This window comes from Buteo buteo, chromosome 1 (genome assembly GCF_964188355.1).
Source record: "Buteo buteo chromosome 1, bButBut1.hap1.1, whole genome shotgun sequence".
In the NCBI taxonomy this organism is placed as follows: Eukaryota; Metazoa; Chordata; class Aves; order Accipitriformes; family Accipitridae; genus Buteo; species Buteo buteo.
The window spans coordinates 65,680,482-65,695,536 of NC_134171.1; the positions used below are offsets into that span (position 1 = coordinate 65,680,482).

General features: G+C 39.3%; 1 protein-coding gene across 7 annotated transcripts in view; it reads left to right on the plus strand.

Annotated features, from left to right (window-relative positions):
• PTPN13 (protein tyrosine phosphatase non-receptor type 13) overlaps positions 1 to 15,055 on the plus strand; it is a 127,730-nt gene that overhangs the window by 83,583 nt on the left and 29,092 nt on the right. For 6 of the 7 annotated variants that reach the window (XM_075034182.1, XM_075034171.1, XM_075034191.1 and 3 more), the window contains 10 exons: positions 102 to 276; positions 1,329 to 1,482; positions 1,637 to 1,775; positions 2,157 to 2,309; positions 3,696 to 3,878; positions 5,687 to 5,849; positions 9,931 to 10,354; positions 10,522 to 10,619; positions 12,515 to 12,571; positions 13,887 to 13,979. In XM_075034182.1, the coding sequence (XP_074890283.1) occupies positions 102 to 276; positions 1,329 to 1,482; positions 1,637 to 1,775; positions 2,157 to 2,309; positions 3,696 to 3,878; positions 5,687 to 5,849; positions 9,931 to 10,354; positions 10,522 to 10,619; positions 12,515 to 12,571; positions 13,887 to 13,979 (1,639 nt within the window). The remainder of the gene's footprint in view (positions 1 to 101; positions 277 to 1,328; positions 1,483 to 1,636; positions 1,776 to 2,156; positions 2,310 to 3,695; positions 3,879 to 5,686; positions 5,850 to 9,930; positions 10,355 to 10,521; positions 10,620 to 12,514; positions 12,572 to 13,886; positions 13,980 to 15,055) is intronic. The other variant, XM_075034211.1, reaches the window with a different exon arrangement.

Genomic DNA, 15,055 nt, shown 5'->3' on the forward strand with positions numbered 1-15,055 from the left:
AGGGGCTATTCAGCAATCAGTGGCAGGGCAGTATGTTAAACGAACAAATGCACTTTTATCACAAGTGTGAATGTTGGGATATTTTATTTCACAAAATGCAGACTAAGAAAGGGAGGAATGATGACACCAGGCGAAAAGTAAATGTGATGCTTCTAAGTGGGCAGAAGCTGGAGCTGACCTGTGATACCAAAACGATATGTAAAGATGTCTTTGATATGGTTGTTGCCCATATTGGCTTGGTGGAGCATCACTTGTTTGGATTGGCTACTTTAAGAGGTAAGAATAATGCTTTGATGTATTTGACAGGTACAGAATGAGAAGAATTAGCTACATGGTTTTGAGAAAACATAAGCAGACTGCCTAGCATCTACAAAGTGTTTACTTTGAGTGATGCTCTCTTGTATTGAGGCAAAATACATTCCTCAGTGAAGATCAACTTTGCACAATAAAATTCTACATTTGCCTAAGTAATGGCCATTCATCTTGGGCAGCCTTTTCCCTTTGGTTGCGGAGTTTTCTTCCCTGCCATTTGTAGCCTTCACTCTGACTAGTACCTCTCAGAGGACATGAAAGAGCTTTGGGTTCTGTTAATATGCCGTAGGCAATGTTGGAGACTCTTGTGGAGGCAGACCCATTGGGATGCATAGGAGGGCCCCTTGTATAGAGGGAGTTGCCTTAAGAAAAAAGAATTTGCTCCTGAGCTCTTAATTTTTCGCTATTAGAACAGACCAGAATTTGGACTTCCCCCCTCACCGGGTAAACGGTCATTGTGGCAGAACTAACATGTTCAGACCCAAGTTTCCTGTCGGCGTATCTCACAGGCTGTTGCAGAACTGTGGCGCTCAGAATATTGGCATGAGATAGAAGCCCTTAGCAGCCCAAGAGCTTATTCTGTCTGTGGCAGGCTGCCGATGCTCTTGGCAATTTAGAAAGCCTTGAAAACATTTTGCAGAAATGTAAATAGGACAGAAGTAGTACGGGAGGGGAAGGAATGACAGACGTTTGATTTCCTGTGGGATAAGAAATTAGAAGTTTTAAAGAAACCCTAGCTCCTATTTTGTAGCTATCACGGAGGTAACTTTTTTCTCCCCCCCCCCCCCCCCCCCCCCCACTAGTGTCTTCGGGATAACTATAAAGTTATTTCTTCTGCCCTTATTCAGTGTTCCCTTTAATAGCTATTGTGCTTATAAGCCATTGTTAGTCAACAGAAAACCTTACTGTTCAAAACCAAATTTCAGAATTGTAAATCTGGTCTTGATCCTCCAGCTGGAGAAAATATTTGGTTTTAATGTTTTTACCCATGTGCTTCCCTTTAACATTCATGGCAGACAATGAATTTTTCTTCGTTGATCCTGACATAAAGCTAAGTAAAGTAGCTCCAGAAGGATGGAAAGAAGAACCGAAGAAAAAGAACAAGCCCCCTGTCAACTTCACTCTGTTTTTTCGCATAAAGTTTTTTGTGGATGATGTCAGTCTAATACAGTGAGTGTATGAAAATTTTTTTTAATCCCTTAAGCCCTAGATTTATGGACAGAAATTGGATATTAATCAAATACTGGAAATTTGCTGTAACAGGAAGAGTACCAAAGATGGTGTGGGGGTTTTTTGTGGTTTTTGTTTTGTTTTCTTGTTCTAGGCATACGCTGACCTGTCACCAGTATTATCTACAGTTGCGGAAGGACATCCTGGAAGACAGGATGCACTGTGATGATGAGACAGCCTTATTATTAGCATCCCTAGCTCTCCAAGCTGAGTATGGAGATTACCAGGCAGAGGTACACCATCAATTTCACCTTTGAGAAACTGTGTTCTTGTTGCTTAATTAAAGAACAGACTGTGAGCTGCCACACATGCTTCACAGCTCTGCCCTGGACTGGAAGCTCAGCTGAAATGCTTTTGCTGTGGGCAAGTTTTCTTTTAGTCTAACACAGGGCTGTTGCAGAATCTAGTCCAAGATCTGGGTGTTGAACCCTCTCTCTTCAGTGGAAGTAGAGTCAGGCTTGAATAGGAAGAAGCCATATGTGGAATTAAGCTCCAGGTCAGGGTTGAGATTCTGAATCCCTCCTCTTACTCAGTTGTAATGTACAATTGTCTGTAAAATGAATGTTTATGCTTCATTCGTGCTCATAGAGTAACAAAAATGTTTCGTGTTGTAGGTGCATGGCATGTCATATTTCAGACTAGAACACTATGTTCCAGCTAGAGTGATGGAGAAACTAGATCTGTCCTACATCAAGGAGGAGCTGCCAAAACTGCATAGCACTTATGTGGGTGCATCTGAAAAAGAGACAGAGTTAGAATTTTTGAAGGTAAGTGGGCAGCAGCTTGCTTCCTTAATCTGTGACTTGAGAAATTCCTTGTGGGAATATGGGTGTGTGGACTTCAAGCGAAAGCACAGGAAAACAGCTCAGGTTCTGCATAACACTGAAAGAAAGAAACCTGAAAAGATCTTCTCAAAAGACACATCATTACAAGTGAAAAGAAATCACAATAGATGGGAAGGAAGTCCTTTCACTTTTTTTTCCAATCAGTAGTCTTCCTGCTTTAGCTCAAACTAGTTAAAAGCAACTATTGATCCTTGTGTTTACTCTAAAGGAAGCTATGATTGAGGCAGCACACCCTGCATTCCCTACATCCTTTTTTCTTTCTGTTGAGGAAAAAAAAAAAAACTTAAATTATGAAAAGTCTTGTTACAGCCAATACTGTTTATGGTGCTTGGTATGAAGCAAGCGAGAAGCATTACCAAGCAGAATTCCTTGTGCAGGTACTATGTAAAATGATAGGAAAACTATAATCACAGATACATTTGGTTTATTCTAAAAGGAACCATTAAGAAATGTAATTATGGGGTTTGCTGCTGTTGCTAATGAGATAATGATCAGGTCCTGCCTTGATACAATGGCTGCAAATGAGTTCAGGGAGTGATGGTTTGCTGCTGAGACACTGGATAACCATTACACTGTAATTCCACAGCCACACTTTAGTTCCACAGTCTCTTTGAGAAGGTGGTGGAAGAGGCACTCAACTGACTTTGCCCCTTCTAAGGCTATTGCTCATTTGGCAGAAGTGTTCTTATAACTTAACAACAGAGAACAGGAGTAAGGGGACTTGATCCTAGCTAAACCTAGTCTGACTGGGGGTGGGCTGGGGACAGCATTTAGATTCCCTCGTTTGAATCATTACATCAATCCCTTATGCCAGTACTGAAGAGACAGCAGGAATGAATGACTGGGGGTGCAAAGTGAGTGAAACTGTGTCTTTTGGCAGTTATGATGCCTTAATGTGATCACAGAATTGCAGTGTTAATTTAATTCTGTGTTTAAGAAATGTGTCAATAACAAGTGCATCTGGCTAGTTACAGTTTGTTGCCCAGAATTGGTTTGTGCAAGTTTGATTTACTCACAGGCATTCTTGATTTGTGGTTTTACTGTTTGATTTTAATAAATGCTAGGTTCATTTGCTGTAGTGTTTGGCAGGTCAAGGGATACTACCAAGACTTATAACCCTCTAGAGCAGCTGACATGTCTCTGTTGCAACATCTGTAAACTGTATAAGTGGAATCACCAGCCAGAGAGGAGTCTTTTCTAAAATCCATAGATATATGCATATATTAAAGTATTTATATAGAGGTATAAAAAACTTGTAATAGTCTTAACTTCATATTCTTAGAAGTTTCATTGCATTGATCTGTACAGTTGTGTCAGAGGCTCACAGAATATGGGGTTCATCTTCATCATGTGCTGCCTGAGAAGAGATCCCAAACAGGTATCCTTCTGGGAGTGTGCTCCAAAGGAGTTGTTATTTTTGAAGTTCACAATGGTGCTCGCACACCTGTACTACGCTTCCCATGGAGAGAGACAAAGAAAATATCCTTTAGTGTAAGTTGGTCTCTTTTCCTCTATCTGTGTGTATATGTCTATATTTGTATCTCCAGATACTGGGTATGTGTGTTTGTTATTTTTGCAAATTAAGCTGCTGTTTTACTGTGTAATCTGAATACATTTTCTGTGGCTGAGCTGTGTTGTATTATGGGATTGAAATACGAGTTTTGAAGTTCTGATGTTTTAAAGACATTTTTTTTCTTTTTTCTTTTTTTCCCCTCCCTTAGCTTGCATTCTCTTCTGCTGAGGTTCCAGCCTCAGAAGAGAGTTTAGCACCTGTGTTTTGGCAAATCTGTATTTGTGAAACATGGCTTCCCTGCCTTCTAAGGAAAGAGCTATCATGAAGATAGATCAAGGATTACTCTTAGCATGGGGAGAAGCTCTGCCCATTTACTGCATTTCTGGGCAATCTGCCCATGCTGCTGTATGGGACATGGGTAGTGAAGGAGCACCACAGTGAGAATCCTGCATTAGAGGGCTGCGTACTGGCAAATGCCAGTACTCAGTGTAACTAGGAGATGCACCTATGTTGCTTTTAAGTTGTTGTATTTCCCAAGAGTAGTTAAGTTAAATGATAATGGATGACAGGGGCTGACACTTGATCTGGGCAATACCAGCCAACTTTAGTGGGTACACCATAATCTGGTGGTCATGTGTCAGTTTTTGATGAGGTGTTGAGTTTCAGATGCTTACCTTTATACAGGTGTGGTGGGTTGACCCTGGCTGGGTGCTAGGTGCCCACCAAAGCTGCTCTATCACTCCCCCTCCTCAGCTGGACAGGGGGGAGAAAATATAACAAAAGGCTTGTGGGTCAAGATAAGGACAGTTTAATGAAGTGAAAGCAAAGGTCGTGGGCGAAATCAAAGAAAGACAAGTGATGTTATTCTCTACTTCCCATCAGCAGGCGATGTCTGGGCATTTCCTGGGAAGCAGGGCTTCAGTACGTGTAGTGGTTGTTCCGGGAGATGAAAATGCCCCCCTTCTGTCTCCCTTTACTTAGCTTTTATATCTGAGCTGACGTCATATGGTATGGAATATCTGTTTGGTTAGTTTAGGTCAGCTGTCCTGGCTATGTCCCCTCCCAAGATCTTGCCCAGCACCAGCCTGCTGTTGAGGGGGGCAAAAATGTCGGAGAGACAGCCTTGATGCTGCGCCAGCACTGCTCAGCAGTAGCCAAAACACTGGTGTGTTATCAACACCTTTCTAGCTACTGATGCAGAGCACAGCACTACGAGGGCTGCTGTGGGGAGAATTAACTCTATCTCAGCCAGACCCAATACAACAGGTATCGAAAACAATACTTCTTAACTCTGTCTGATACCTTATTGAAAAGCTACAGCCTGTTTCATCTGTGGTATGATTTTAACTAGAATTGGTAAATTGAAGTTTAAAATTACTAAAAAGGTAAATTTAAGACCTGGAACATTAACTGATAGATTTTGTAATTAGATGGGTATCTAGTTGTTCTTCTTTTGAATGGCAGCACCCCTTATGACTTCCTTGGAGGCTTTTGAAAATGCCATCCTGCAAATGTAGTAGTACTGGTTGTCATTAGTCATCACTAACAGTAACAGAGACAGATTAAATAATAACAAAGTACCATCTCAGCTAGCCCAGAAGTAGCTTTAAAGTGCTACTTTGTAAATCTCAAGTTACTTTCAACCCCTATTTTGACAGAAATCTCTCCCATCAGTGCATTTTGCTTCAGGAAAGTTTGAATGCTGTAACCGTACACAAGCAAATACAAAATTATTTGTAGGCTAAAAGAAATCAGTCTTCATCTTTTTTCTTTCTCCATTATGTAGAAGAAGAAAATAACTTTGCAGAACACATCAGATGGTATCAAGCATGCATTTCAGACTGACAGTAGTAAGACTTGCCAGTACCTTTTGCATCTCTGCTCTTCCCAGCATAAGTTCCAACTACAGATGAGAACTAGGCAGAGCAACCAAGACACTCAGGACATTGGTAAGGACTGTGATGCTGTGTTGGTTTTTAATAGCAATCTATATGTATTTTTGTAAGGAGAAAAACTGAACTTGAGCTTCAGTAATTCAGCCCAGTGCTACATGTGTGTAGCTCTACATTTGGAAGGTTTATACTATAAAGAGAATCTACTGGCTAAGTTTGTTTAGGTTCTGTGTAAGAGGGGAAAGAAAAGAGTTGGCAGATCACACAGAGCTGGCACACAGTTGCTCCTCTAAAATAAAAGGAATCTAAAATTAGGTCACTGGTAGTACTTTCCCATTTGATTAATGCCTTTTGGCTTTTTTCAGAAAGAACTTGAAGATATTTCAATAATAGGATTTTTACCTTTTGCTTAATGTAAAATGAGTTGTTTGATAATGTGGAATTACACAAGAAATAGTGTGATCATGTGAGGGCAAATACAATAGCATTTCATGGTGCTGCATCTGTAAGCTGTAGGTGTAGCTGTCTTTATTCCACTTAATGTTTGGTAGACCTAGTAAGGAACAACACTGATGCTAGTCAATTTTCTTCAGAATTGCCATCTAATTTGTGTGTATAATAGAATATGTAAAGGTGTTCTTTTTAGATAGAAAATATTAACTGGAGAATGCAATAACCGAAAAAACCCTCTGTACTAATTTCTTAACTATTTGGAGCAGAGCTCACTTGGCTGGCTGGCCTTTAGCGCACCCTAGAAGTGCTATTTTGGTCAGTCTGCCTGGTCATTCTTTCTTTGTTCCCTTTTTTTATCTGTCTGCATTCCAGTTGCTGTTAATCCAGACTTCCACCAGTGTAGCTGGGATGGAGTTTGACCCCATTCCTGTGGAGATTGTGATCCCTAATTTAAAAAAAAGAGGGGGGGGAGGGGGTCACATTGCAACTATGCAGCCTTTTTTCTGTTCTATTGGGCTCAACCAACTTAGTGCAAAGAAAAGGACCAAGCGACTTAAAGCCTTTGTACCATTCTCTAACTTAGTGCTTGCTTATCCTGAATTGCAAAGAAAAGCAGCACATGAAAGGCTTTCTTGGCTAAGCAAACTTGGTTACTCTTACAGATGCAGTATATGTTGTGCTTTGGGAGTCTGGAAAATAATAGTTTGCTTCTGTGCAGTGCAGATCACTTGGAATTCAGATGTCTCAAATTTCATCAATCATTTGTAATCAGAAGCAAATAAATCAGTATTATGGTTAATTCCATTACACTTGGTTATTAAAAGTAAAAACAATTCAAACAAAAAGTTTACTTGTCATAACTTTACTGATCTAAATTGATTAGCCATGTTTCTCTTTCCTGCATATATATATGGATATAGCAGTAAAGTTACTAGAATAATATTTTTAAAAAGAGAAAGTATTGTAGTACAGGTAAGAGAAAACAATGATGAAGCAGCTAGTCAAAATAACATATTACTGCTTTTATTTTGTTTGAGCAGTGAAATCCCAGGCAGTATTTGGGAAGCATTATTCTTGGCCTGCAGAAGCATCAAGTATTTTATTTTTTTCAGAGCCCTTAAAAGATCAGTAAAAACTGGTGGTTGGAAGCACTCAGCAAAACAGTAAAGAAAAGAGCAGGTGACAATATTATTAACTCAAGGCTGATCACCACAACAAGTGTACCTTTTGAAGGTTCCTTACTTAAGGACTGATTCTGGGTTAACAGCACAGTGAACACAAGCATGTGCCTATAATGCTTGCAGTGTTTGTGGGGTGGAGTAGCAGACTTCAGAAAATTAGGATACTGTGGAATATTCTTTAGAAATACAGTATTACAGTGTCTTGCAAGACTCACCTTGATTTCAGCCAATGAATGGAGAAAATATTTTGAGTCAAGGGAAAGGCCTGGCATGCATAGTGATGGTGAACAGATTTTCATGGAACACAACAACAGAGCATGGAGGCGTAAGGGAGAGCACTTTATAGTCCCTGTGATGTACCATTACATGTTTTTGACTTGTTGCACAACGTCTTCAGTGACCTGGGAGAAACCATTTTAACACATGTAAAACTAATAGAAAGAATTAGGTTTGGAAAATAAAAGGAAAATGCCTCTTGAATAACATTCTATCTGCATGAATATAAAGAGATGAGACACAACGTGTAAAAAAAAAAAAAAGAGAGAGAGAGAAGAAAAAATAGTAGCAATTTTATGGTCCATAAGAAAGGAGACAAGCTATAACATGAGGAATGATGGTTTCTTTTTCACACAACTTCTGTGGCCATTCAGTGAACAGAACCAAGCACTGAATTTTAAGATGGATCTTTGGATTCCTGAAAGGGCATATAGAAAACCACAAAGATGAAGTGAGGGTTAAGTCAGCCTTACGAAGGACAAGTTTTCTGAGCACCTGAGAATTTTCAGTTAAGGGGTTGGCAGGTGTGAAAGGCCTAATATCTATATAGATAATGATAATGATGTGAAAGTATTCATCTGATCCATAGGGAAATCCTGTTTGGTATTCACAGAGGGTAAGTATGACATCAAGAGAAGACATCTTAGAATAATTTATTAAGGTACTCTTCCCCAGGATGGGAACACAACAAGAGCAAGTGTCATTGATAGCTTCTGTCAGAGTCAGGAAACTGAGATTTGTGGATCTCTGGTCTGAGCAAAACCATTCTTATGTAGCTCATCTAGTCTGCCTGGTGGGTATGGGTAGAGGAGGTATTTGGTGTGGGTAAGGAAATGGTAGTTGTATACTAATTCACTTTTAAAAAGGACAAACAAAAACCTTCCACAACTAAATCTTCTCAATCTGTATGCCTATTATAGAGAAAACATGAGTTGCTGTTGCAGTTAATTCCCGCCCTAGGTATTGGAGGAAGGAATGTCTTTTGGAATGGCAGTGCTGAGGTTGCATTTGCCAAATACACTCTTAAATGGGGAATACTTCAGGAATTAGTAAAGCTACCAAAAAGTAGCATTTTCCTTTTGAGTTACAGTGCAGCTTATTTTCTAGGTGTATGTAGAGTTTAAAAACACACTAGTTAACCCTAAATCAGAAATACGTATGCGGTTAAGGGTTGCTTTTCTTCAGACTTCCCTGTGAACTGACTCTAAGACATCAGTGAAGTTTATGAAGGGGTCAGATGTCCTGATTTCTTTAAAGGCTCTAACCAGCAAACAAGTTGCCACAGCTTATCAAGTTTCTGTGTGAAAGCCAAGCCACAGGAACTTAACTGCTTGCCTTAGGAGGCATTTAGACTAATAGAAATGAACCCTGCTCAGCTTTGCTCTGAATTAGGAGGGGGTTAGGCTAAGGTGTATTATCTTGCATTTGCTTTCAGCTAAGAACATCCACCCAGACAGTTCCCACGACTCAGCTGACAGTCATTTAATTACAATCCAAAACCTGTTTCTCTCTGCTGCTTAAGGGAATCCTAGTTCATGAGTCAAAAAGTCTGGCAAACCCCAGCCAACACTTTCTGTTCTGTGCTAAAACACTTAGGATGTTTCTGGCAAGAGAGGTCCCCAAGTGCACCTGAGTGAACTGGTGCTTTTAACCAGGTAGAGATGCTGCGAAGCCCACACAACTTTGCAGCTGTACTGTAGGCATGTCAGGGACTCACTCGAAGAAAACTAAGGAATGGATGGATGGAAGTTTGGTAGGATGTGGTAGTGTAGAGCTTGGGGAGCCCTATTTGTTCAAATTCTGGAAAAGACTTGTATGAGCAGGTTAAAGGAAGCGTAGTCTTCCAGGTCACTTGGCTTGAGGATATTATTTGCTTTGCAGAAAGAGGTGATGTGCCTGTATACAAGGCACAGCAGTTTAGCAGGAAATATGAGTCTTCATACTACTAAGGGGATAAATGTTCTGCTATTCTGTGATTTTGGTCTTCAGTGTAGTAGATGGTCAGGTTAGCATAATGTCATGAACTCCAAACTTTGCTTCCTGAGCATACTATGTGGTGGTTGTTTTTATGTACCTGATGATAGTACATACTTTTGATCATCTAGAGAAGACATGCTTTGTGTGAGTTAGTTGTCTAAAAGGCATGCTTTACACAAGGAGGTCACACTAGCTCTACTGTATAACTTAAATTTGTTTGTTTTTTGTTTAAAAAAAAAATAAATCCACAGAAAGGGCTTCATTTAGGAGCCTAAACCTTCATGCAGACTCTGTCAAAGGCTTCAATATGGGACGAGCAATCAGTACTGGTAGCCTGGCCAGCAGCACTTTGAACCGACTTGCCGTTCGACCTCTGTCTGTTCAAGCAGAGATTCTGAAGAGACTGTCCTGCTCTGAGCTCTCACTCTTCCAGCCACTTCCTGGCTCTTCAAAGGACAAGAACGAGAAGACTCCATGGGAGGAGAGACCCAGGGTTATGAGCAAGTCCTTTCACGATCTGAGTCAGAGCCACATCTCGGTTTACCCCCCAAGGAGAAATATTATTACTGCTTTGGACTCTTCCTCCCAAAAAATAGAAGACATAATGGGAAGAGTCTTTCAGCAAATGCCAAAATTTGATACTGGATCAGCAGCGGGAGCATTAAAACTGAGCAAGTAAGAGTCTCTCTGACCACCCTGCAATATCTTTGTGTACAGTCAATGTACATTTTGCATCAGTTTTGATTTATTATTCATACCACTATTTTATTACATTGATCCTTCCCTCTCCCAACTTCCTCTTCCCTCTGTCTGGTTCCCCTTCTCTCCTTCTCCCCTTTAAGTTCAAAATCTCATGCAGGTTTAAGTAGAAGCCCTGAAAGAAAGAAAAATGAATCAGACTCGTCATCCACCGAAGATGCCAGTCAAGCCTATGTTGTAGGTCAGCATGCAAAAAATAATATTACTGTATTTACTAACTAACCTCTAAAATTGCTTTGGGTGTAATGCTTTGATATATTTATTAACTGATGGTAATATTTTTATTTGAAAAAGGGATCAATGTCACATGTTAAAGTAATCCAGGCCAATCGCCTGTTGTTCCTGAATAATTGTTGCAATGAATGAAAAAATCATCCTTTGGACAACACCAATCTGTACACAGATGTGCAAAGTATTGGTACTTGACAGTAAAAGCTGTTCCAGAAAACATCTTCCATTTTGTCACTTCAGAGTGCCATTTTATTGTATGGATCTTTTAATAATTTGCCAGTCTTCACAGTCCATTTGTCAAGCTTGAACTTCTTTAGTGTTTTCCGTGTAAAGGGTGCAGGGAGTGATTTTTGGAAGTGGACTGAGTTTGACATAAGCTGGCTATTGGCTAGTACTTCTGAGCAGTAACTGCACAGTTCTTTTTTGTTTGGTCTCATTTAGATATAATAAATTAGGTACAATTTTTTTGCAGCGCATTGGGTGTTTAACAAAAACAGTCTTGCAATAGGCTAAGCCAGATGTACTTACTCCATTTTCTTGGCAAGGATTGGATTGCACACAAATAGTCTTACTAGGCAATAAAAATACAGATTTCACATTAAAAAACAAGATTCAGAGCAGCTGAATAGACTTAAACTCGCACATTGGGTTATTGTACATTAATTTTCAGTATCTGTGTGTCATCAGTTTCTGGTTATAGGAGGTTCCCCATTAGAATAATAAAACTACGACTGAAACATTTGCAGCCTTAGCTTGCTTTTTTGTTGCTTTGGTTTTGCTCATTATTAAAATATTGATTAGTTACAGAACATGAGAAAAAGTGGAAGAAAGTTAACTTTATGGGGGTTGGTATAAACAAACTTGCAAAAAAACGGAACAAAAAAAACCAAAACAGTGTGACATGCAAATGCTTACCGCATCTGCCCCCACTGCACTTGAAACCAGGACTGACTTGGGAACCATGCTTTTTCAGTACTGAGAGCATAAACTACTGAAGTGTGAGATGAGGCATACAGTTTCTGTAGTGACTGGTTGCAGCCATTTATCTTATGCTTTTAGCTTTACGATTAGTGTTATCGTGTGCTTACCCATAATCTTTTGGGCAGCAATTCCGATAAGGATCTTAGCTACATATCAGAAAGTCCTGCTGAATCACATTGCCTGTGCTGGGACATACACGTTCTTTGCATGATGAAACGCATCAGCTAAAACTTTAGGGTTCAGAGGTTTAGGAAAGGCCAGGAGTGCTTTCCTAAGAAACTTGAATTAACTTACCTCATTTACTTTCATAACTTAGTACATTTATTATTTCATCCTCTTTAAAGTATGCCCATATTTGCTTGGCATTGATCATTCAAAAAAAATATGATTCTATATGCAAACCAATTTACATAGAAATACCTGGTTCAAATTGCTTGTTACTGCAGCAACTGACTTGTTATTGTACAAAATCTTACAAGACTCCTGTTGTGTTGGTTTATTAGGTTAGGCATATTTATCCAATCCTGATAGAAAATGTAGTCTTTGACTTAGTTTCTCAAAGATCCATTAATTTTATCTGAAGTTAACAGTGGTTGTAAAGGCCAAACTTCTGTCCTTTCTTTAATTCTTTGGCTTTGCATGAGCTACCATCTGTCTGAACCTTGAACTACAACCGAAGTACATGAGTAATTTGGATTTGCTAATCCCAAACTACTTTCATGTTTATTCATTTTTAAAATAAGTAATCAATCTGATATTGTGAATGAGCTCATGTGTACTGTGTAAAGGCTGAAATACTTCTTGGTAGCTTTCGTATTAAAAAAAAATTGATAACTATGTCTAACATTTCCATTCATGTCACAGGCGTTAGCATGAATACTTCGGGAAAGCTTCCGTCATCAACACTGTTAAAAGAGAGTGGTAAGTCAATAAATAATATGCCTATAGAATTAATTCACTCAGTTTGTGAAGCACTTGTCAAGTACTTCACTGTTCCACCTGTCCTATTTCTTCGCTATTCTTAAATCGAATAGTTCTCCCAGTTAGTTGGCTAGGACCTTTTCCTAAATCTAACTCCTAATATTTCTTTTGGATTGCTGCTTGGGGGAGATTTTGATATCTGTGTGTAATATTTTTCAAATATGAATAGTGTCTGTTTAGTTTGAGACTTGAAGGGTGCTATTACCTGACATACCATGGTCTTCAAAGCTCCTTTCCCTTACTTGTGATGTTACTGGTTCTGTATAGCCTGAGAAGACTGTGTTTTCTTTTTAGTTCTTTTAATCTTTAGGTTTCACTTGGGTTTGTGGAAGAAAAACTCCTCCAAGTCGTGTAGTCTGTCTCACTCTCTCACACCACTGTTTTCTGCTTGTACCAGTGTGTAGCGCTCAGTAGGTTTCTGCCGTTGTTGAATTGGATGTTCCACTTAGGGCAAAAGTATGCCAGGTACTCTAGACCAAATGAGTTGTATCTTCTCTAGGTAGCAAATTCATGAGTTCAGGCTTACAGTGTCCTGACATTTCCTGAAGTTTCAGGAGATTTCTGCCTGCTCCACCCTGCGCGCGTCCCTGCCACCCTGCCCAAATCACGCTCCTTCTGTCTCTTTAGCGCCTGGTTCTACTTTAGCCTGTTGGGAACCCTCAGGAGTCACATAAATCTATTGTGAGGGTGTTCAAATTTTGGAAGAGGCAGAATCAGCAGCCTGTGGAGTTGCAAATGAGGAAATAAATTTAAACAAGATGGGGTTTAGTAGATGTTTCTAATGTTGGTTGTTTTTTAATGAAGGACCACCATTAAGAGGACTCACTGAGTAACCTTTTAGTAACTTCATATAAGTCGTCTCAGTTTCACTTTTACCAACGTGCTTACATCTTGCCTACCTAAGCAGGGCATGTAAACACATATCTAAATACTTTGCTGAACTGAGACTAATAAATGTGAAGATTCTAGGGCTCACTTGTGTTGTGATTCCAAGAGACTATGCTAGGTGCTGCTCTTAGGAGGAATAAAAGATTTTAACTGCTGAAGATGGGAGTGAGTTATAACAGTGGTGGGGTTTTTTTTATTTGGACATGGCTTGGAAGATGAAAGTCGGACCCACTAGTTCAGAACAGCTTTTCAGGTTATCAGAGAAGTGATTTTTTTTATTTTTTTTTTTTAAATGGAATACAACTTCAAGGCAAACCTGAAGGGAAGCATTTAGGTAGTGTCTGATCATGAAATGTTGGCTTTTCAGTTGACTCTCTGCAAACAACACAGAACAGAGTTGCCTCACCGGAAAGAGAGATCACTTTGGTGAACTTGAAAAAGGATGAAAAATTGGGCTTAGGTAAGTGGCTTTAAAATTGTTGTTGTCATGTGTGTTCCTAGAAGCCAAAAACAAAATAAAGTTTTCGAGTCTGTATTTAAGTATTTATTGTAGGACTGAGGAAAGCAATGCAGACAGTAGCTGGATTTTAAAGGCATTTAAGATGCTGAAGCCTGGACTTACTTGATAGCACCTGCTACTGATTTGTTGAGTGATGTTAAGCAAGTCTATTTCTCAGTTTTTCCATATTGTAAGTGTAGGCTAATATTTATATTGTAAAGTAGTCATTGTAAAAGTTGGCCTTTAAAGTTTATCTCTGTGTTCAGGTACAAGATTTTTGTCCATGTGGACACCTCGCAGCTGTGACAGCTTGAAGGCTTTAAACAAAAAAAAGACATTAAAAACCCATTATGAGCTAATTGTAGATTGTTTTTCTTACTCTTATAATATCATCAGATGGAACACTACTTTGAAGTTTAAGGAGCCTGGAAGACAAGATATTTGCATTCCATTCATCCTTCTACTGCTGAATTTTTTCATAAACCAACATAATTTTTCCCTGTATGAGTAATGAATAATTTGGTGTCAGGATCTCTAAAGCGTCCTTAAGGACATTGTTCTGTCTGTCATTCAACATACGACTGTTGTGTAAATTTGAGGAGTGGAAAAAGCCTACAAGACAATAATATTTAGTGTTTACCCAGCACAATAACTTAAGAGTTGACCAAAAAGGAAGGAAATTCATTGAAATGCATGACTACTTCTTATTCTTCCCCATGCAATCTGTGGTACTTTGCTGTTTTAGCTAGAATAGAGAAGACCTGATATCTTCTATTTTCTTTTTCTTCATCTTGAACATCCTTCCCAGGTTTACCTGGTAGAATTAGTAGAAATAGATTAGAAGCCTCCAAAGAAAACAGGGAGTTCAAAAACTTAGCTCTTATGATGAGGGTCAAACATTTAGGTGAAGCATCTGACAACAAAGAAAACCAGAAATTTTTAGGTAAGAGAAAATACGTTTCATCTGGTCAGTGAATGTACATTTAGTGTCATCTGTTTGTGCATGTGCTTCTTTTGCCACAAGTGTCTTCTGTAGC